Source organism: Molothrus ater, chromosome 6 (genome assembly GCF_012460135.2).
Source record: "Molothrus ater isolate BHLD 08-10-18 breed brown headed cowbird chromosome 6, BPBGC_Mater_1.1, whole genome shotgun sequence".
Taxonomy (NCBI): domain Eukaryota; kingdom Metazoa; phylum Chordata; class Aves; order Passeriformes; family Icteridae; genus Molothrus; species Molothrus ater.
The window spans coordinates 35,786,979-35,811,431 of record NC_050483.2 but is presented as its reverse complement, the minus strand read 5'-3'; the positions used below and the strand labels follow the sequence as shown (position 1 = coordinate 35,811,431).

Genomic DNA, 24,453 nt, shown 5'->3' with positions numbered 1-24,453 from the left:
CATTAACAAACGGCGGTGAGCAGTTATGGTTGAATTCTCAGATTAGTTGACTTTTACCCATGATTCATTTTGGAGTCACTCCCAACTTTAGGATGGTTCCCCACCACCAAGCTTCAATATCATATTCATACATACATACATATATTATATATATATATATATATAATCTTTCAGTACTGTTACAGCCACACATACAAACCATTTCTGCCCTACTCCTCTGTTGTTCCCACCTTAAGTATTGTTGTTACACCTTACACAAATCTCTGGCATTTACCACCCCTGAAAATTTCTTCTTTTTTAAAAAAAATTGTTCTCTGTTAAATGACTCTTCTATGGAGAATATGATGTTCCAAATGGAATAAGTGGAGTGTAACCCTTGCAGTCTTGTAATGTGATGATATGCTTTTCTCATTTCCATCTGCAGCCCGTTATTTATCAGTTTAAAGTGAAAGGAAATAAACATAACATCACCTAGATCTGAGGACAACTATCTTGTATGAAAAATAATCTGTGATTTTTTCTCACTGTAGTTACTTTTGTCTTTAGCTGTCCATGTTATTCCACAAACACCTTGCAGGATCAGACCACAGGGAACGTTTGCAGTAGAGAAGTTAAGTATTTTGTTCAGGTAAATAAAAAGAGGAGCTTAGGCTTGCTTATATAGTCAGTTGAATAAAGAAGCAGCTTCAAAAGTTGGCTCATAATCAAAGAGATGAGAATTCCTCTCTGGAATTGCATAATTTTTTCCCCTTTAGTAGGTAACTGAAGTTACAGTCCTGTGACTGCCATGTCTCTTACTTCAGGCACCTGTCATATGTTTGCATAAAAAAATTTGCAAGTAAATTATGTTCGTGACCTACATTTCCTACTGAATTCCAGCAGTAAATTTTCAAAGACTGACTGTTCAAAAATAGATGTCCTCAGCTTCAGAAAATACTTATGCATAGCCAGAGACTCTCGCTATTCAACAGGTCTCTCATGAACATTAGTATATTAAAATCTTAGAAACATAAGCATTTTGCTGTTTAGGGAATGAGATAAGCATATTAAGCCATATGCTTAACTCTGTCCTTTGCTGAGTCATAACTTAGGACAGGAGCAACACATAAGTATGCAGATTTCTAGGTTACTTCCAATATATGCAGAATTCTGTATTAGTATTAGATTCAAAGACATAAAAATAAGTGAAACTGCTATGCCAAATTATTCCTGTGAATTTTAAAACATTTTTTGTGGTCTCTTATTATGACTAGTCAACTATCAGATTCTCAGACAAGAAAATCTCTTTATTAGCCAATGGAACAATCTGCCTCTCTCCTTAGGTCTTCTCTTTTCCAAGATGTTTTTGGAGGCTTCTATTCAAATTCTAGGGGGTTTTATACATATATTTATTCTGAAGTCCTTATTACTCTTACTAAATTCTTGACTTCAGTGATTTCCTGGAGCAATGGCATCCTTAGCTAACCACATATCATGTGATAGAAGTGTTTCCTCTTGCCAGTTTTGAAATTACCCCCTGTTAATTTCCTTCACTGTATTGTCTTCACATGCAAAATATACTTAGATGCTTGTACTTTGTTTTCTACTCTTCTTTCTATACTGTAGTATATACAAAGAATTTACTATGTACCAGTATGTATACTAGTATATACTGTATACTCTGCTATACTTTGTATACTTCCACGGCTTCTCTTCCCTGAGAACCACCTCCTCTGTGGTTCTGTTCTTACTTTTCTCTGAATATGACATAATTCCACACTTCACATAATAAAACCATCAAGGAAAAGATATACAATGCTTACTTTAAAGGGGAAGAGGTTTAAGTTCACTTAAGCAGTCTGACTCCCTGTTTGCCATAGCAGGCCACATGATATTTCAAATCTTTTCTTCAAATTACCAGTGTCTCTATTCACAGATATGCTTAAAAATTATAAATTATACATTAAAAAGAGAATGCAAGAAAACTGCCTCAATTTTTTAATGTAAAAAGTACCTGCATTTTTTAAAATTTCTGTGAAATTAATTTGCATTGTTTTACAGGAAGTGTTTCAGTTCTTCCTACTATTTTGTACCTCATTATTGGAGTACTTAAAGAAACAGCTGTGAAATTGCGAGATGGCCAGTTACCTCTGACAGTTGCTGCATCTCTACAAGCTCTGAAAGGACTCTTGTCTTCTCCAATGGCTCGAGCAGAGAAGAGTCAGAATGCTTGGACTAATCTTCTACGTAGTGCTTTGGTCACAGTGCTTGACTGTTGGGATCAAGGTAGGCACAGATACTGGCTTTATGAGTTAAAAATGAGAAATGTTTGTGTGAAATGTTGTTTGGTTTTATTTAAATCAAATTCATGCATATCTAAAAAAAGACTTCTCTCTTAGTCACAAGAGAATTAGCTGGTTACCAAGCGCTATTGAAACTATAGTGCAGTCTTGTCCCTACAGTCCATATGAGAAGTCATCATCTATAAAAGTATAAATGTGGGTGTCATGATTTAAGCCCAGCTGGAAATTGGGCACCACGCAGCCACTAGCTGAACCCCCACTCCCTCTTCCCCCCACCCTAGGGGAGTGGGGAGAAGAATCAAAGTAAAACTTGTATGTTGAGGTAAGAACAGTGTAATAATTGAAACTAAGGAAAATAAAGTAATAATGGTAAATTATAATAATAATGATAACAAAAAGAGAAAAACAAGTGATGCACTGTTCAGTTGCTTACCAGTTTCTGACCAATGCCAAACCCCCCTTCCTGAAACCAGATCATCTGCCCTTCCAAGTAACTCCCCCCAGTTTATTTACTGGGCATGATGCTGTATGGTGGGGAGTACCCCTTTGGTCAGTTCAAGACACCCATCCCAGCTATGCTCCCTCCCAGTTTCAGTTGCTTATCTTCTCACTGGCACAGCATGAGACTAGGGGAAAAGTCCTTGACTTAGGATAAACAACACAGCTTAGCAAAAACCAAAACATCAGTGTATTATCAACACCATTGTCATTCTGAATCCAAAACACAGCACTGCAACAGCTACTGAGAAGAAATTAGCTGTACCCCAGCTGAAACCAGGACAGTGGGTTTGCAGGCTTACTCCTGTGTTATTTAGTGCCACAGTGTAATTCCATGGATGAAGGCATAAACAGGAGCTATGGCTTCAGTGTACAGCAGAGCATAAAAGCCAGCTGTTCACTGACTGCAGGTTCTCCACTAAGAGCTAGTGTCTCTAGTGAAGCAAAGGGTATTAAAACAGTAGTGCAGAAAAAGAATTTTTTGTCTTGAATCAGTTTGCTGTGTGCTGCTGCTTCAACTTCCTGAGTTCATAGTATTTTCATTGTTCCTTATGTTAATCTCTTACACTGTAATTTGTTGTTAGAACTTCTCTTTACAAAATTGTTTAAAACTTACAGCAGAAGAATATATATTCTAAATGCAAATTTTATATTATTCTCAAATAGATTGCACTCTAATATGTCATACCAGCTCTTCAAAGATATTTATTGTACTTTATGCAAAGAAACAATGGAATAGAAGTATGTTATAATTTCTAAATATTAGAATTCCCATTTTGTCCTTAGCTTTTGTTGCAGTAAAAGTCCATCCCACTGTATCAGAGGATGTCATGTATTTGAAAACTAAAGAAACGTAGACATTGATATTTTTATTCCACCTCTTTGTACCACTTGAACTCATAGAATTTTTAATGTAAATCTAACAATTTTCTTACTTTATTGATAGTAGATGGCCTTCTCCAAGAACTCGATGAAATCAGCCTTCTAACTGCTATTACAGTATTTGTTATGTCTACCAGCCCAGAAGTTACTACTGTAGAGTGCCTTCAGAAGCGTTGTATGGAGAAGTTTAAAACAACACTTGACTCAAAAGATCCTCTTGTAAGTACTGGTGAAGTTAATAGAATGTCACTACCACACTAAATGAATATTAGCTTATTTTAGTTGTTCCTCTGTGTTGATAGAAGTTCATTCTCTCCTGACTATATCTGTTGTATTTTAAAATAAAGTTTGAACAAGTGAGCAAGAAAAGAACATGTCCAGCAGTGCATTTAATCATTGTTCTGTATGCAATTCTGTATTCCTATTTTTTTACTGCATCAGACTCAGTGCTTTATGCATTGCTAAGTACACAATACAGTTGTGTGGTGTTGCAGGCACTTGTCAAATTTTATTTGTTCATTTTATCTTCAGCACACAGATAGTGTCTTTTGCACAGGAAATCCCTCAGCTGTGAGTCTTTGGGAGCTGGAGCAAGTACCACTACAAAACTTACTGTCCATAAACATCAGCTCCTGGCCGCTGCTGGATGCAGCTTACTGAACTAGATTCATGTTTTGTTCTGACCTAGCATAAATATTTTCATGTAGTGGCATTAGATTATAGTGCCACAATTCATATATTACTATCCTTCACCAAAAGAAATGTATCAGGGAAAAAAAGCATTTATACAAATGGCTTTTTTTTCACGTTCAAAGTTCGGCTCTGAAAATAACATCCATTAGATTTGTATTTGTTAGAATTCTGTGTAAGCTGCTTTTCTTGTATCTCCACTATATCTATTTGTGTAGTAATAGAAAAGTAAAGTTTCATTTACTTGAGAAATAACTGTAAGACAATACTTTTTTATGTATCAGTACATTCCCAGTATTGTAAACTTTGGTTTTCACTGTTAGGAAACTGAAAATGCCAAATATGACTGCAAGGAAATATTAGCATGCATTTGCAAATTTCATCCAAGTATTTAGGCATCAGAGCTGTTCTGGAATTATGTAGGAACTCGGCAGCTTCAGTCCTATTGACCTCCAAAGAGATGCAGCCACTGCATCATTTAAGGCATTTTAAAATGGTACCTACAGTTTGACAGGGATATTGCTTATATTTGAAGTACCACTTTTTTGGTATTGCACTTTTGCTAAGAAGAGAGTATTTTCAAAATAATACTAATCTTCAAATAAAAATGGTATTTTTTCCTTAACTCAAAAATGTCAGAAGATATAAAATTTGATGGAAAGAAACAGAATGCATGATCTGGTTTCTATTAATAATTGATTACAAGTTATAATAGTCCTGTAAAGTATTATACATGAGCAACCTACAGCCTGATGAATTTTAAAGTTGTGAAGCACATTTTTCTCTCTCCCAAAAATTTTATCTGACAAGCTGTTAGATTTAGAACACCCAGAGATGTATTTTGAACTATAATGCTTTTTAACTGCAAATTTCATTTTCCCTTTAGGTGCAGTGTAAATGCTACCAGCTTCTGCACTCCATCTTTCAGCATCCAAACAAAACTGTGTCATACCCTTATATCCATTCTTTAGTGCCATCCATTGTAGGGAAACTGCAGGAAACAGAAAAAGCAAAACCTGAAAATGCTGCTGAACTTCAAGTCATTCAGGAGGCAATAAAGGTGGTTACAGCTCTGACTGCTGCTGCTGAGGAACAGCACCGTAAGTTACTTCCATTTCTTGGACCCAAAGCATTACAAAGGCTCAAAGTTGCCATAAATAACAAACTAAAACCAAAATGACCACTAGGAATTCGGTCCTGAACACTAATTGCCAAGAAAATTGCTCACAGGAATGTTGGGTTTTTTACCCTGTAGTTCAGCTAACATTTGCAGCTTTACAGTTTGAAATCCATGTTAACTTAGAGAAATACTTCCAGTTAGAATTTGACACTATTTTTAAAAATTGTGTATTTAAGTTCTGTTTTCCATGTTTATAGGTGCTCACTTGGTGGCCTGCTTCCTTCCCATCCTCATTTCCTTTCTTTTGGATGAAAATGCGCTGGTTTCTGCTACAACCTCGGCAAAAAATCTGCATGAGTTTGCTTTGCAAACTCTGATGCAGATTGGTCCACAGTATTCATCAGTTTTTAAAAAACTAATGGCCTCCTCTCCAACTATGAAAGCCAGGCTTGAGTCAGCTATTAAAGGCAATCAAGAAAGCATCAAAGTGAAGACTACTAAACATGCAAAAACTCCTGGGAAAAGTTCAAGCATTCAGCTGAAGACCAATTTTCTTTAAAGCCCCATATTGTCATTTTACGCACTTGGATGTCAACAGCTAAAAAGTCCCTATTAATTTCTAATCAAAGGATTGTCATGAGTTGATATCATGTATTTCAGTTTGTGCTGAAGTATTACAGAGTTTTTAAGAGAAAGCAAGTTTCTAGGTAAAGTTCTCTTAGTGAAAGCCTTCTTAAATATCTCTAAACACTATGAGTAATTGAGAGGCCATCAAATCTGTATTTTTTTATTATTTTGGACTAAAATATCAGAAATGCACATGCCTATGTTAAAAAAAAATATAGTGTACTTTACCATAGATATATGTAAGAGCATCCCACACTTAGCCATTAAGTAAAGTTAAGTTTTTTTAAAAATTAATATTTGTCAAAAATTAGTTACTATAATTGGGTTTTGGATTTAACAGGGACATAAATTTACTTACAGGTTGTAATCTATGCTAATTACTAATTTAACATACTGCATCATTCATTAAACAGATTAAATATCCTTATAAGCCTTATAACAGTTTATTGTTGATCTCAGAAAATTCAACTCCATAAAGGTAATATGGATAGCTTTAATCTTAATAACATCTTGAGCTGGCCAAGATGTACCAAATGCTGTGAAATGCAGCTGTACAGCCCCTCCCTGGGGACCGTGGCTCTTTTCAGAGGGGGACTGCCATGCATATGTAAGGATTGACAGGCTTGGTGCCTTGCTGCTTGACAGAGTCTCACTTTTCAGGATGTGTGCTTTGGTAAGTTTGTGTTAGGGGAGCCAGGCAATAGCTTACATATCCTGTCCAGGACTGGACAGCAATCTTAACATACTGTGCCTCAATTCAGACCTCTGCTCTAAGTGGATGGATGTTCCCTGATCTTTGAATGATCACTGATCTATACATGTTACCTGATTTCTGTATCTCTGCAGTGAGAGATGGAAGTATTTGAAGTCACCTTGTCTTGTGTCTATAAATAGAGTGCAACAAGCTCATAATAAGAAGTATGTAATTAACATTTTTAGGAAGGAACATATTTTAATATAGAAAAATAACTATCAAAACTGCAATGGCTACAAAGTATTTTCTAAGTACAATGTATTGACTTCTTTCTTAATACAGTATTACCTAAACCAAACACTGTCAAACTGAGGATACTATTTCCTTCTTGAATCTAATTGCTTTAAAAGGAAGAAGAAAAAAATATTTACAGAACTGAGAAACACACTGTGACTCAGGAAGAGTGTGATGTACTGTATTTTACTAGAAGTTTTGTATGTAAATATAATTGTAAATTGTACAGAATTAACAATTTGACCAAAGTTCTAACAATTCTTTTTTCTAATTTACATAAATAAAGCTAATTTTCTTCACGTAATATTTGTCTTAGTTATTTTATCCAATAGCAGAGGAACTCAAAGGACTTGTGTATCAGAAAAAATTGTTGTATTCTGTCTCAAGGAAACTAATAATGAATGTTTGGGTTGGTTGCATCAAGGTCTGGGACTTGACATTGCAGGTCTTCCTCTGTTGTGAGTAGCACAATGAGTAAATAAGTAGGACCAGGGAGATTTTTCATGTGTAAATCCCTGGTTTGTGCCAAATGCTGACATGTGAGAAAATGGCTGAGATTCCATCTTTCCATGGAGAACCACAAGTCCTGTGTTCCACCTCTTCATTGAAGTCAAATCTGTAGTTGCTGGCTGTTAAAAGAGACTTGTGTTAGATTTGAGTGTTACTCATCTTTATCTCATTCTTATTTTTTATCATGTTCCTTTGTCCTTCCAAGTTTACTGGTGGTTTTTTTTTCCTTTTGTTTTGTTTCCCAAGGCTGCTTCTGGAAAATCATAGATTCTTAGGAAACTTAACAACATTTAGATTGAAGTCAAGTCATGTTTGTTATCAAAATGGCCAAATATATTGCTGAGAAAGTTAGTTGCTACAAAAGGTATTTATGGCTACTTTTTTGTTTTCTGTCATGTATAGCAATGTACCAACGTTTTTTTAATGTTGAGAAGACAATCTGTTGAAAACCTACTTTCCTCAAAAACTTTTAAGAAGCATACTCAAATTGTAAGAGCACCAAGGAAAGCTGTTAAAAGCCAAAAATTAAAGTTTAGTGCAGCTTAGTCCTAGATTTCTTAGAATGTCTTGTTGCAGTAACTCACAACTGAGTCATTGAGAAGTGCCAATGTGATTTGACATTTCTTGATCATGTCTTGTGGCCACATGTGGAAAACTACCAGTTTCAACATATCTTTGTATTGCAGAAGCAGAAATTATTCCAATAAAGACAACTGCTGTTAATTCTTAATGTCAGTTGTAAATTAGGACAAATGGGTGAGTTTTATTTATCCAGATAATTAATCTATTCACACTGTAAAAATACCTGTGCCCTGAGTTCTGCTTTCTTACATACACATAAAACAATGAGTTGGATCACATGAATGATACTACTCATTTAAAATTTTATAAAAGAATCTTACAGATATTACCTTGTTTCAATTATAAAAAGATTTTGGCCTTTAGATATCAGGTGTCTTTGATGCAGTCTTACAAGGAACTGGCATAGTTCTCTTTTTCCTGAAGAAATAAGTTAGACCACAGAGCAGTTTTGGTTTTAATTCCATTCTCCTTTTTAGGCATTGCTTGACATGCAAGCTCTCATGTTTAGCCAAGCAAAAAGAGCCAAACATATGTTTAGCCATAAACCAGAGCCCCACTTTCAGCACTCCTCCTTCCTCTGTCCCTTGTCTCCTTTCTCATTGTTTTTTGTGCCATTTCTCTACAAGAACCAATACTTTTTTCCAGTTAATTGTCTTTGCAATGAAACATGTGGCCTACATGCATGTTTACTTTGTATGTTTCCACTGTTTATACAAGAATTTTAATGGGTTTGTGTGACAAAAGATCCTGTCCATGTCTAACCTCAAGTGCATATATACACATATGAGTACATCATGGAATGTACTATTTAAGTGCTGTGCCAAAATTATTTGCAGACAATTTTCTGTTGACTGCAACAAACCAGAATTGGTCAAAACTGTACAAAGGCATCACACAGCTGGGTTCTAACTGGATACGAGTCTGTAGCACTGCAGCTGAAATAGAAGCTTTTCTGTTAGTATTGCTTAGAGTAGAATAAGTCTGAGAGTGACCTGGTATGTTCCAAGGTGCAGGAGTCACCCTCAGGTGACTGACAGAGGTATCAGTCCAGTGATGCACATACAGCCACCAATTAGGATTATCAAATGCATCGGAAGCATAGCAGATCCTTCTATTAATGAATGTCAGTTACTAATTGGAATTTCCAAGGAGATTTTTTTTCCCCTCAAGACTGCCTCAGCAGTATCATCAAAGTGAGTTGTTGCAATTGCAGGAGTGGCGGAGGGATTTGGGATCGTTTGCTGGTTTATCAGAAGTAACAGTAATACTGCTTAATAGAGAATCAGGTGGAAAATTCAGCAGCATTTCAATATACCTTTAATTTGAATAAAGTGGGATGTATCTGTGACAATAACAACATATGAGGGGTCACTGTGACAGTCTCCTCTAAAGCTTCATCCCTAATATCAACACTAACTATACATGTTTGTTTTCAGGTTCCTGAAATGTCATTCTCTTATCAGTAGACAGTAAGGCAGAAACAGTTTCCAAGAAAAATATTATCTGTTTCATGACCAGTGCTAGTCTACTAATAAACCACTTGTGGTTCCTGCCAGTGAAAAACCTAGCCAATGATACTTCAGACTAGGCAAGAAAGCAAGAGGGGAAAACCTTAGACAGTTAACACTTTGTTTAGGAAAAACATACATCAAGGTGGATTATTTGTCTGCTTCTCTGCACTGTGGTGTCAAAAACCACTGAAAGAGTCACTCCACTCTGTCTTGAAAGTAGCTTTCCTTGCCCAGCCTGATCCTGTGGGTGTTCCTAGATACTGCTTTTTGCACATGAGAACCTCTAATCCTAAGAACTGGCTAATAAACTGACTTTTCTGCAGCCAGGTGTTAAAGAAGTGCTCAGATTTGTCCACAGCACTCAAGCTGGGGTGACCCTGGAGCTGTTGCTGAAGATAACATTTCACAAAGGACTCCCATTCAATTAGCTGAAGTATGTAGCAAGCAGTTCAAGCTCTTTAATGACAGTGGGCTATAGATTCAAAGACATAAAAATTATAAAGCATATTTGGCCACACATGACATGCTCTACCTGCCTCTAACATATTTAAAGTAATGAATACTGAAAGTTGGTTATGCAAAATGAAATGAGCCAGCTGCATTTGATACATGATGTTATCTGCACAAGGGTACCATAAAGATGTCAGTGCTACACCAGCAACTTACCCAAAATGTGTGTTTCTTACTTTGATTTTGATATACAGCTGTAGATTTTTGAAGCTTTTTTTCTTTTTCCTAAAATATTCTCTGGATTCTCAGAGAATAAGTGGTTTATTCCATATAACAATAAAAGGGGAAGTTACATCTAAATATAGCAAAAGTAGGGCTGAAGAAACTGTCTGAGAAACAGGTCAGAGCAAAAGCAGGTTTTTAAAACCTCCTGCAGTATCTTGTGGTACATTTACCCAAATTCACTCACTCTGCAGCCAAATATCTGTTTTGGTCTATGGCCCTATGTCACTTCCATGGCCCTGTTTATCTGAAGTGCAAAATCTCATTCTACAAGGAAGAATGTGGCATCAAATCCCCTTCTTCTGTGCTTGCATTCCAGCTGGCAGCACATGCAGGAGGAAACAAGTTGTGAGGATGAGCAGCCAGAGCAGAGCCTGCTGTCCATGTGCATGTTAGTGCCTGTGCCAGTTTGCCTACATATTGCACAGAAAAACTTATATACATAAAGAGGTTTGCACATGAACAAAATCTGTTTCTAAAAGTTGCTGGTAAGGAGCTAAATTTAGTAATGACAAAGATTGATAAAGTCCCATTCTAAGCTGCAGCCTTGTAATCTGCAATTGTGTAGCCTAAAAAAAGCTTTTTTTTTAAACCACTATTAATATTAATGTATTGAAATTTATGTGAACTATCTCACTGCCAGTACTAAGAATCCCTGTTGCTACTAGTGGGAATGTTTTTTTTATTATAAAAACATCGCCCTTCTCTGGGGACGATTTTGTTTATGGTATTTTTGTAAGCATTTTTTTCTTCCCACTGCATCAGTTCTCTGTGTCCTTTTCCACGAAAAAAGAAGAAGGTTTTGTATGAGACACATTTTCTGTGGAAGTATGAAGTACAGGCCCCAGGGATTCTGGAAACAATTTTGATTTATATCTAAAAATAGAAATATTATGCAATTTGGAAATACAACCTATCATTATGAAGGCAAATGCTCTTAACCTCATCTTCCCTCATGTAAAATTCATGTCAAACACTAAGAAAAAATTGTCACAGATGTATGCATGTTTTATGAGAAACACAAGGATAACTGGTTCAAGCTGCTGCCACCAAATTAACCTAAAATTCAGTTAGGGCAATAAAAGCATTTGCTTATAAGAAAAAATCAGGTACTTCTTCAAGTGCATTTATTAAATAATCAAGGATGGGATGAAGAGGGGAAATAGAAGAAGGCAGTACAAGTTAATGTATTCTCCCCTCCAATGTGAGGCACAAGGCAAGCTGATATTCAGCTGCCAGGCCACATAACTTATTTTAAGTCCATTCCTCCCAGTTCCCTTTTGAAACCAACAAATCTGGGTATAATTTACTTTTGTAGATTGAGAATTCTTAAGCTGGTTGGAGAGATAGTCTCAAGAATGAGTGGTCTTGAGTTAGAGCACAGCCAGCTGGAGCACAGCTCTAGGCACTCTCTGTACCATTCAATAAATGTAGATATGATACAGTCAGACCCTTGGGGCTGAAAGACTTGCAGGCTTCTATCCTGATTGCCCCATAGAATTTCGAAGATGTGTCCCCATCTAGGTACAGGGAGGAGAGAAAAGTCAGTGGGCAAGGTATGAACCACCCAAGTAGTTTTCTCTGTGTGAGAGCAGCTGCAGCTGAGGAAGTTATGAGTGATTTTTTGCTGAATTTCAGTTTCCTGCCTTTCCAATAGGTTTCTGTTTCCTACCTGCTCCTCACACAGGCACATGTTCTGGGATGCCACTGGTCCATGCAGCCACAGCTGCTCAGGAGCACACAGGGTTGTGTGTGTGCATTGCTCAGTCACTGATGGTGGCCCAGGTCTGTACTGAGACTGTTGCTAGTCAAGTACTACCAGACTTTGTGGGTAAATTCAAATTATAGTGGAAGGGAGCTGCTCTTCACATTGGTCTGGGCCATAACATAAGCAAGTCTCTCCCTGAGATCTTTCACAGCAGCAGCTGCCGGAGCCTATCAACACTTGTATTTATCCACACAATGTCCTGCTCATTCTCTGCACTTCCAACAACACTCAGAACCATGAATTGCAATGATTTAGGATAAGCAGCAGTCATTCCTAAAGACTTCTGGAGATTTTCCTGGCCAAGACAGAAGAGAAATGGCTGTTGCTTGTACTGGCTGTAGAGCAGAGAGACTGCAGAAGCAGCTACTTCTTGTGGAAACCAGCTGTTCCAGGCTGGTTCCATCTTGGCTGGATCAACTTTTCATTTGGTGGTCAGGATTTGAAACTGTATTCTTCACTGCCTTGTTCTGGACTTTACCTAAAGGAATAGCTTTCAATGCCATAATTTTCTGCTTCAGGAGGTAATGAATATATTAACTGTCAGGGCTTCTCTCAGACCCTCTAGATTAGTGAAACTGTACCCAGGCTACACAGAATTCCCCCAAAACAACTGAATCTTTTTTTTTTTAACCTTTTTTTTTTAATCTCTGTATTTCTGGTAAGTGGAAGGACTTAGGCAGACATACAAGTGTCTAAAATCCAATTCCTCTTCTTGCTAACATCCAAGAACTAGAACTATGTGCAGCTTGCTGTTAGAAATCTTTTCTGGTTGTGTTCCTTGTGTTCAGGTAGCCAACACCCAGCCATGACTTGCTGAGTGACCTCTGCTGGGTCTGAGTGCTAGAGGGCAATGTGCTCCAGTGAACCAGCAGAGATGGCTGTGGACACAGGGCAGCTCAGAGGAAAAAGCAGCAGGAAAGGAGCAAATATAAAGGCTGCTGAGGAAGCAACAACATTCTAGGGAGATTTTTTCAAATCAAAGAAATGCTGAAGGATTAGGACAGGACAGAAGGAATGGGGAAGCAAAACAAGAGACACACGCTTGGGTAGTAAAAGAAGGAAGAGAAAATAATAATTAAATTAGTCACCTTGTTGATTCATTGCTTCAAAACAGACTGTGTGAAATATAACTTGATAGTTACAACATTTATTAGTTTAAAAATATCTTACAGATTAAACTGCTCTGATTTGTAAAATTCACACAACTTTCTGTTACATGAGATTTTTTTTGTTCTATTTTGTACTACCTGTTATTTAGGAAGAGACTGGCGACTACCCATGTAAATCAAAGTGAAACACTTAGTAGTAGCAGCACAGGATGAGACAAGTTAACAACATTGCTATAAAAAGTAACACAGTTACTTACACACAATGCTGGGAGTCTCTACCTGTTACTAAAATATTCAAAGCTGCCACAACAGGATCACAGTCTGTACAGTCTCCAAGTAAAGCACAAAAACAGCCACTGCAATGATGGGAACTTCATCAGAAAGCACTCATTGTTACACACACACAAAAGGAAAAATTTATATATATATTATGCAAAGTAGGAGGACAAGTTAGCAATGATGTAACTCATCACCTGCAAGAGCAGCCACATGCCCCGGTTTCCATGGCCCTTTCAGGGCTGGTTATAACACTTGTGCATACACGCTTTGCATGTCCACATCTACAGGTTTTGAAATTGCTTATAAGGAGTGAATTGAATGGCAAAATTGTCACCACTCAGATTAGGATTTTGACCTAAATGGTGAAAATCTTCTTTGGAAAAGAAGGCCATTCCTTGGTGGGTGTTCAGAGGAAAGGCAGAGTTGGGAAGTGTCACTGTTCGGTGGCAGAGGAGTTTTTCTAGGGCGGGGAGATGGAAGCACAGTGCACTTACTGGTTCCTGGTTACTGTGATCCCAGGGAACTGCCAGCTGCCTGTAATTGCTGGCAACAGCTCAGTCCCTTCAGGGCAGGGAAGAAAGAATAAATACCTTCAGCCTTTAATTATAGCTTGTTCTTACTCCCCAGTTAAGAAATGGAAGCTGCTGATAACACAGTCTGCATAAAGTAGGCCTGAGTTGGGAGCTGATTTTTAAAAACACAAATAAATGTGCTTGTTGTCCTTTTGGGGAGAGAGAAGCACTGGAAACAAATCATAGGGGTGCCAGAGAAAACATTCTGTGAAGAATAAATATTGCTGTGTCCTTGTTTGTGCCTCCCCATCCCAGCCCCACAGAGGAGGGTCTAGTTACTTGCAAAGTGCCAGCCTTATCAGCCCTGGCAGACATGCACTGGGCCACATGCACCACTGTCATGCAAACAGGTTCTTGCTGAACTGGTTACCTGGTTAACAAGTCCTAATAGCAGCTGGTAGCAAATACTGTCTAGAAATCAGAGCTTCTGAATTCCTTCACAGCTACAGCAAGGCCAATGAATTGGCACTGATAACAGAGTTGTTCCTTGCCAAAATAATGTTTGTGGGGCAGTCAAGGTTTTTAAACTTTTCCCATTTCAAAATCCAAGATTATCTGTGTCTCAGCTGAGCTGTCAGTGTTGGCTCCTATTCTACTAACTAGATTGCTGGAACTGGTGAATAAATTCTCAGTAATTAACATTGTACCAAGGTAAACATTGTACCAAGTAAGACAGAATCCTGAAAACAAAATAATCCCAGGAAACCTCCAAAAATTTAATAACAATTTGATAACATTTGTAAACTTGAGAAAATCAACTGTTTATCACTACATGATAAAATGTTTCAGTAAGGTAAAGTAGGGAAGCTCTTTTTCCTGGTTTGTTTCTGATCTAAAATCACATTACTCCATTTCTTCAAAGTAGATTAGACTCACATGGGATACATTCATGAAAGGGTAGTTGTTGTCATCTTATTGCAGGGGTTCCATACTATGTCTCCTTATCACAAAAGTTCCATACCTTCTCAATGTTTTCTTGTGGGCAGCTCTCAGAGCACTGACTCTTTCTCCTTCACAAAGCAGCCAACTGACCCCAGTTCCCTTCTCAACCAGCCACCTCACTCTTTTATAGCACTCTGCTTCTCATTGGTTACAGCTGTGGCCTGTTAAAGTCAGGCCTGTTCCTAATCTTCGATAATTGGCCCAGCAGCAACTCCTTAGGGGTAAGATTACTTTCTACACTATCTTTATTTTCTTATATTATATCCCCCTACAGGTGGTATGAGATTAATATTTTTAATTTTGGTATCTGATCAGTCACTGTAATTTCTTGGTTTTCAAGCTGGAGTTTGTGGAACGGTTTAAGTACTGAAACATACAAAAATGTGTTAGCCATTTTTTTTTCTCCTGTAGATCCACCATTTACTGCTTTCTTCAGACATCCTCTGGTGTGATCTGAACTTGGATGTAAGGCTGAGCCTAAGGTTATCCTACAAACAGCACTGAAAGCAACACTTAAGCACAATTTAAAGAAAATCCAAATATTTTGATAGCAAAACCTTGATTTTAAATACTGGAATTTCAATAATTTTGCATGTAAAGTCTGGTCTGGAGTGAAAATGGGAGAAAGAGGAAAAAAGATTTAACAGATTGTCAAGGAAAATTTTGAATTTACTGCAAACTGGATTTAGACATGGCATAATTTCTGAGGAGAAAAGAAGTTGTACAGGAGGCTGCTTTTCAGAAATACTATATCAAATACCACTATCAGAGTGGTATTGAACTGGCTTAGAGGTTTTTTTGAGAAGTGTTTGCATTGCCTGTCAGATAAACCCAGCCTTGCTACCCCCATCACCAGGCCTGAATGAAGGTACCCCCCAAAGGGGTTCCTGCTGGGACAAGATGTGGGTTTGGGGGGCAGAGGACAAAGGACAAGTGTACCAGGAGTGCCTGCAAGGTGCAGGGGCACTGTGGGACTCCCAGCTCCCATCTATCCCTTCTACTTGGTCTTAGTAGAAGAAGTTTATATGTAGGATATGTCTGTCATCTGAAGGATGAGGTGGGAGAGGCCTGTTTGAAAGATGGAAAGCCCAGTGAACCATTTTTTCCACGTAAGTTGTAACTTTGGAAATTTATTTAAGGCACTCTGGAGACCAAAATGTGTTTCCTTAAGAATGCTTTAACCTTCTGTGAGAACTGCACCAAACAGAGAGTTAGTGCTAGTGGTATGGGAAAGGGGAGACAGAATGGGAAGCTCTTGCAAAGGAATGCTGGGGCAGGTGCTGCTACAGTCCCAGAAATGCTCTACATCTGACATGAAAGGCCCTGAGGAACAAAATATTTTATCACTTAGGTTTGGTCTCAAATTGATGGTGTCAGATAGCTCTACCAATAGAGGCTACCTGAAAGGAAACCCAGCAGCATCACTGTGAAGTGATACTGAAACTGTCATTTCTATTTACATAATTTATACTAATAAAATTAATTCTAATATTTAAATTGTCAGTCTTATTTATAACTATCTAAGGCCATTAGAAAGAGAATCCTTCTCTGATGCAACTGGGTATTTCAGATCATAGTACAAGATAGTTTAGTTTTGCATGATTGGCTTCACATGACTTTTTATTCTGCTATTCCATTTTTTTTATAAACCACAACTTGTACTGGCAGGACTGCCCTTTTAATTATTAAGCTTGCTTTTAGTTCTCATCTGTGATTTGTGCTTACTCTTGACAGCATAAAGCATCACTGAGCTAAGCCAAGAAGTGTCAGCATACACCAGCCCTGTGTTGGCTCCTGCCAGAGCAAAAAGCTGATTAATTTAGCTACAGAAGCAGAGTGGGGAGAGAAACAAGCCTGGAGTTAATGCAGAGTCAGCACCACCATATTAATGACATACTGACTGAGGGTGCCATTTTCTCTTTTTTTAAGCTTAATATGTAATGTACCTCATGGTACAATTAAAATGAGTTACCTTTTCATTAAAAACAATGAATGCAGAGGTGTGGTAATGGTGGTGGTGTTTTCAAATCCTCTTATTTTGGAATGTCCCTACTATGTTCCTTGTCAACTGTGATTTACAGAATACAGTTGATAATGACACAAACTCTCTCTACCTTTCAAATTCTGCTGCACAACTAAAGCAGCAGGGGTGTCTAAAACTGCTGTGTCAGAGCATAGCATCACCTTAGGTGCAGTTGGGTACAGGTTAGTACTGGAAGGCAGTAAGGAGTTTTAGTTAGTTTATAGCAGACACAAAACAATCATTTTACAGCTGAGAATGGTTTGATGGTTGCATCTCCTAACCATTTTAGGAGACACCAGGGTAGCAGCATCTACCACAACTATTTATCAAGGTACAGAAGAAAAGCAGATAGGGCTACAATCTTGAAGTCTTCACTATCTTTATTATTAAAATATAGGACATTCTGTTGCTCTTTAGTTCTGCTAAAGTATACATGAGGCACCAGACACTGGACACAAAAATCTCATCTTTCTTGCCTACACTGGACACAAAGATCTCATCTTTCTTGCCTAACACCACGGGAAGTCTCTCAAATGTGATTTTGGTTAATTTCTGCCCACATTTACATGCACAAGCACCTACTGATTGAATTTCATACATTGATGGGGTACAATATTGTTATGGAAAAGACAATTTATCTCGAAATGCCAGTCTTAAGCCTGCTTCCTAAGATTACCTGCTTGAGATAACTTGCAAGTATATTTGGATATAATTCTGTGGACAGTAATGAATTGTTTTTTTCTCAAAACATTGCTTACTGCTTTCCTATCAAATTGCAAGTAATGCTAAACATTGGGCAACCTTGCCAGCCCTGCCTGTGAGATGGGGCTGGATTTTGGCTTTAGTTTGTTGTCTAAGTTTCCCAGTAAGGAAAGAAGCCCTGAGTTGGTGTGACATCAAGAAGTCCAGCTCCCTTCCAGCTGTGTGTTCCCTTTCTTTCCAGTGCTGAGACAGAATCCTTTCCTCTAGGTGCATGTTCCTTGTCTGTGGGTCACCCCTGGACCAGGAAGTGCAGGCTAGCTTGGAGCCATGATCCATATAGAAAGGCAAATGCAGAGCAGCTTCTGTTTTCCTCTTGGCTTTCTTTGCACAACCAATAGAGTTGGGAGGCCACTATTAGGAGTTAAACTACTGAGCATCTTATCAGCATTAATTCTAAGGTGGAGATGTCTTTTATCTCATATGTACAGTGAGGCCTGAATCTTCACTGGGGCCTTTCAATATTTAAAATGTCTGCCAGTGACATTGGTCCTCCACTGTGAAATACTTGGAAATCATTAGCAAAAGATTCAGCAGCCCCAGGCTATTCCTTCTCTCATTGGGGTCAGCAACTGGGACATAGAGTAGTTGTTGTATGTGAAATGTTATTGCAAAAATGACATAGACAAATGTTTCTCTCCCAGAATAACTGTTGACATTGTCAGTGCACACACCACTTTGAGAACATGTTGTAAGCAGATAACATTTCTCTACCAAAATAACTGTCCAACACTCCCTATAAATTAGCTTACAAGAGGCAATCTCAATGGTGCTTATCACTGAAATACAAGCAAAAGATCTATCAGGTCTTTGTACTGTTTTGGTCTGCAACTTGCTGCTTCCTAAATGAACAGAAGAGAACCACCACTAGGTCTGGGTCTCACCTTAAAAAGTCAAGTCAGCTAAGAATCTTGTACAAAACTTTACATTTCTGTAGACAGTTTAGCTAAATTCCTATAATCAGTGCTAGTATTTGATCCCAATTGCACGCTGGCCCAAACTGGTGAGGCCTTACTGACATCTGTAGAATGGCATTTCTTTACAAAGATAATTTGGGCTGCTGATCTAAAAGGTGGCACTGTATGAAAAAATGGGCAGAGTACATTCTTGCTTTGATGCAGACTGACACACAATAATTAATCATTTTAATAAATTACCTCTGTCCACTGAGACCAGCATTTTGTTTACACAGAAATTTTACAGACAGCAAAACCCCAAAGAGCTAATGTTTTACAGTACAAAAATATAACCTTATAACACAGAACTGATAGGAAAACCACATGCAGTATGTTTGGATAAGAAAATACTGCTTGTGTCTTACTGCATATAACTAAGAATCAATGCAATGAGAACACTGATATTAAAAGCTTAGCTGCAGCAACTTGGGCTGGATTTGGACTGGAACTACTTTACAGCTGTCTTAATTTTTTGAGGTATTGGTACTAGGGGCAGAGAAACTGAAGTATAAAATCCCATGCAGTAGTGGAAGTAATCTGTAACCTGTTAATGGATATTCAATTTACCAGCATAAGTCAATGGGTCCAAAATGAGTAAAATATGGGTACAAAAAGTAAAATGGATATGAATCATTTAGCCTAGGCTACTCACTCATCAGGTGGATCTGTGAACTCCTAAGGACTTAAAGCACAGGTGATGAAACTTAAAAATCCACATAAATAACCACACCTTAAAAAAGAAGCAACTTGTAGTTTTCCTTATATTTCTGCTAGATAGTTAACTGAAAGCTCTTAGGCAAATGATCTTATAATTAAACCAATTTTCTTCCATGGCCACTTATTCTCCTACAAAAATGCAGCTGTACCACAAAGGTATCTACTATCAGATAAAAAAAGATCTCCTTAATTGGCCTGGGTCACACTTTGAAATGTAGTGAGCAAGGATAGTGTTTAGAACCTTCATAACTATTTATCTGTTGTCTTATTGCAAAAGCTCCCATACCTTCTCAATGATTTCTTATGGGCAGCTCCTTGCAGCACTGACTCCTTCTTCTTCACAGCACAACCAACAAACTCCAGCTCCCTCCTCACCCAGCTAACCCACTCTTTTGTAGCACTCTTCTTCTTATTGGACACAGCTGTGGCCTATTAAGGGCAGGCCTGTTCCTAATCTTTGGTGATTAGTGCAGCTGCAACTCCTCAGGTGTGAGACTACCTTCTGCACTCTTCTCTTACATTCTATCCCTCCACATCTTTTCTCCCACCAGAAGTGCTGTTCAATCCAGTACAGCCTAGTAAAAGGACTCTTGAGACATATGAGTTTCTCATTCACAACCTGCTTCTTCTGAGACCTTTCCTAAACAGGAATGTGTTAATTTGTTTTTAATGCCCTTGTTATGTTTCTCATCCTTTTCCTCACATTCAACATAACAGAATGAATTTCAGGGCTTTGATCTTTAGGGGTTATTTCTGGTCTTTTAAAAAATATTTCTGCTAAGGAAGTTAAAAAAAAAATCAACAAAAGGAAAACAAAAGCTAAGAATATAAGAGGAATCCCCACAGCATCATTTACTGCATTCACTAGCAATGGGCAGAGAATGAAAATCAGCCCTGTTGATATGAAAAGTCCTTAATCCATCTTTGCAGAATCAGTTCCCCATTTTCAGCCAGTTCTATCTAATACAGTTTGTAGCCTGGGAGTAAGTTCAAAGGTTACAATAGAGGGAAAATCCCAATACATGCACAATGTGATCTTCATTTATTAACAAAAATTAATGAAGAGAAAAGTTGGTACATAGTTTATTGCCTGTAGTATATTTCTTAAGGAATGTGCATTCTTTCCTTGCAGAAGTACAGACTTGAGGATCTGCAGAAACCTGGTTTTACATTGCTAGAACAATTCTAAACAAAGTACAGATTTAACTTGATGAATGGCACCTTTCATACAAACCCAACAGTCCAAGCTCAATTGAGATTGGAGAGTGCTAACTTTCTGATCAAACCATCAGTGAAGTATACTACTTTCCCATTTTCCCTAAATATCATCACTGGGGCAAGGAAGTTTTCCAACTAATCTAGAAATTCAGATATTAGAAGCTTGAGACTGTTTCTTCTTTTTGCATGTCAAGGTATTCAATGGTGGTGAATAGGGCATAATTTCATGACAAGAATAGTAAAAGGCATTTGTCAGCTTTTAAATATGTAAAAGTTACAATCTTTTCAATAAAACTCTAAGATGGATTTTTTTAACCCCAGAATATAGAAGAATCATTTTGTGAGAAACACACTTTCTTCTTATTGTAAGTCTTCTTATCAACAAAGATCATTGAAATTAATTCATAATACTTCACTGAAGTTTTGGGAGACACATCAAATGCTTGATAGGATTACATGTGCTTTACTCCTGTAACAACAGAGTAGGACTATGAGGAACAAATACCAAGCCTAATTAACCTTCTGATTCAGAAAGTCCTAACACAGGCTGTGCCATTAAAACAGTCAGAAGTCCTGTGATCTGAGTCACTGATCTTTCCTTGCACTTGTCTTGGCTCAGGATTTATTGCTGTTGCCCATGGTGCTAGTGGACAGGGTAGAGCTAGCAGCCTGAAATAGAGAACTCTTGCCCAAGTTCTGTCTCACTTTCCCCTTGGCAGATGGAGGTAGAAGGGACATGAGTAAGGGCAGCATAAATTTTATTTTCTGTCCAAACTAGTGATATAACTGAAGCTAAACTGAGGCACAAACTGGTTAACTGATACAAAGTTTACTCACTTCTCACTCTTCAGCCTGGAACAGCAAGAAAGTAAATTTGAAATAAAAAGCATTCCACAAACAAACAAACAAACAAACCAACCACCAACCCAAAAACAAAAAAAAAACCCCACCAAAAACAAAACCAAAAACTCCACATAAGTGCGTTTACTTAGGAAAAAGCACTTTATTGCATATGATTTTGAGCAATAGTTTCAGAAAGAAGAAAAGGTAGTTTCAGAGTACCGGCAGATGTCTGAAAAACATGCTCTTCTGGAGCCGGCTCTGAGGGTAGCTGAGTGAGGAAGCAGCCTCCAGGAAGCTGAGCAGTGCTGAGGAGGAGCCCACGGGCCGGGCAGTGACTCAGCCCGTACCTCAGTAAACACCAGCGTGTCCCTCGCACATTCATCCCGTCAGCGTCACCCGTGCGCTCACCGCACGGACGCGCAATGGCCAGAGCTGGCCTGCCGAGGAGGAAACCTCTCACCCAGCTCCTGCTGCGGGCTGCGTCAGAGCCACCTCGCAAACACAGCTCGCAAACACAGCTCGCAAACACACCTCTCGCTGGGCAGCAGCACGGGATTGCTTGCCGAGTGCCAGGGCTGCAAAGGCTGGCACGCACTTCTGGAAAGTCAAGACGCTGACACCGTGTTTGTGCTCCCCAGGCTTGTGCAACAGTGGAGTGGCTAAGAAAAGACTGTGGTAATGTAGGAGGATTTAAATCCAAAAAGCTTTTCACAACTGCTTTTTGTTTATTAAAAAAAATCCATAAGAAAATCTTAACAATGTACTTATATAGCCACATTCTATAAAACTAAATCTTACTTGATATAGCAAGGAAGCTTCAGTAATATGTGACCTTATTGCTTTGAAATGTGTAGTAAACATTTAGTAACTTTTTCTTTGGAAGTATAATATTCATCCAAAAAATGAAATGTATGGAATTATTAAACCTTTGGATTTGGAGGAGTAGGTACCTTCAGTGTTTTCAACTATGTTGGGGTGTGGGTGGCAGAGAAAAGAGTGTTAAAGCGAAAGAATAAATAATCCATAAATAACCTAACAGTTTTATTTCATTGGGCACAGCCCTGGTCTTCAGCATAAACTACTCCCTTAAATTGATGGAGGTATTCAGGGTCTGCCTATATCACCTTCTGATTTATTTACTACAGAGGAGTGATATTTTTGGAAACATCAACTTGGCATGTACACTGAAAAGAGCTAACAGAGCTAACAGAGAGCTAACAAAAATATCAGTTATCCTGGCTTCTAGTTGCTGTATCAATTAAAAAAAAAAAAAAAAGAAGGAATCTGAGTCTTCTTGTTTTGTTTGAATTGTAGGTGTATTTCAGCTTGATTACAGGTCAGTTTTATATTTTCTGTTACAAGAGCCCAATCATTCCAGTCTGAAGCTTTCAATCCTTACTATCACACAGTAATGTTAAAAGTGCCCAGGACATTCCTTCTGCTACCAACTAAAACCATATAGAAAACACCAGCCCGAATATAATATAAAACCAGTAATAAATGTTATTCTTCTTGGAGCTATAAGTGAAAAATCACTTTGTTTTTTTCCCATCGTGAGAAGATTTTGCAGAATCCTAGCCAAAAGTGACTTATTTTCAAAGAGAATGAAATCCTTTTGAGAACACCTGCAATGTTGAGAAGCTGTCTCAAGTGGGGTGTCCTTTACAACATGTCTCAGAATCTCTCTGTGTCTGGAACCCAATCCCTGATCCTTGCTACTTGCCCTCGTGGCATATTTTACTGTTGTTCATGTGTCCCTGACATTATTCTTGTAATTGTGCTGACATTTTCTCTTTTAAATCCAGGTTTTAATTTTCAGGTAAATACTCAGCAAAAATGATGGTAATTGCTCAATATAACACTTGACAAAGATCAATCTGTGTTGACCCTATGTGGCCTAATTTCCAAAGGCATTGTCAGTCACATGTGTGGTCTGCTTAAGTGTAGTCATAAACATATGGCATTGTTTAAGGCTTAATATAGTAACATGCCTCAGCAACTCACAGTTCCATAAGTGCTAAGACATTTCTGACTCCAGCATTACTATCTCCTTATTTTGTAAAGAGGAGACAGAAACATGCAGTGATTAAGGGATTAGGCCAAGGTCATACACCAAGTGCGTGCCAGCTAGAGTTAGCATTTGGGTCATTTTCTAACTGAATAAAAACTACGTACCTTGCACAAGCATGGGGAATGGGAGTTGTTTTTGCAAGTTTCACACAATGCTCAGTGTGTGAAAGAATTTCTTCAAGCAGCTACCACAGTCAAGCTCCATTACTTGTCACTTCAATATATTCCATCACTTGCCTTCCCCATCTGGTTGCACTGATCCACATAAAGTTCTCCTCCTTCAGAAGGCCGAGGCCTGGCATTAATGGAATGATGGACATGGGCTGGAAACTTGGGTCTGAACAAACCTTTGCTGGGTGAAAACACAAATGAATGTGAGTAATTCCACACAAATGCGATTCTGATGTCTTTCTTATGTGCTAAGTGCACTCTTACTTGGTAGTGATTTCCTTCTTAGTAAGTATTAAAGAACAGCCACTTTTGAAGAGGCAGTTCTAGTCTGGATCAGTGCTGCACACAGAGGGAGTCTGAAACAGTAACTTCAGGGGTATCACTTGCTGTGTTGTATTTCAATGGAGTACTCTCTGACAAAAAGTGTTGAAAATAATGTGAATGCCCATCAGCACAGGCAGTGAAAAAAAGTACTAATCAGTCAATGAACAGACATATATTGTAAGAAGTATATAATCAATGAAGCAGAAATTATCTAGTCAGCATTATTTTTCAGATTTGTTCTGGTGAGAAGAAATCCCATAATGAGGAACAGAAATCACTG

The 24,453-nt window shown here is 38.1% G+C and overlaps 1 protein-coding gene across 1 annotated transcript in view; it reads left to right on the top strand.

Moving 5' to 3' along the window:
* HEATR5A (HEAT repeat containing 5A) overlaps positions 1–7,391 on the top strand; it is a 64,898-nt gene extending 57,507 nt beyond the window's left edge. The window contains exons 35-38 of the mRNA XM_036384356.2: positions 2,041–2,265; positions 3,727–3,881; positions 5,239–5,452; positions 5,730–7,391. Coding sequence (XP_036240249.1) covers positions 2,041–2,265; positions 3,727–3,881; positions 5,239–5,452; positions 5,730–6,031 — 896 coding nt within the window. The 3' untranslated portion in view covers positions 6,032–7,391. The remainder of the gene's footprint in view (positions 1–2,040; positions 2,266–3,726; positions 3,882–5,238; positions 5,453–5,729) is intronic.
* Positions 7,392–24,453: the final 17,062 nt, after the last annotated feature.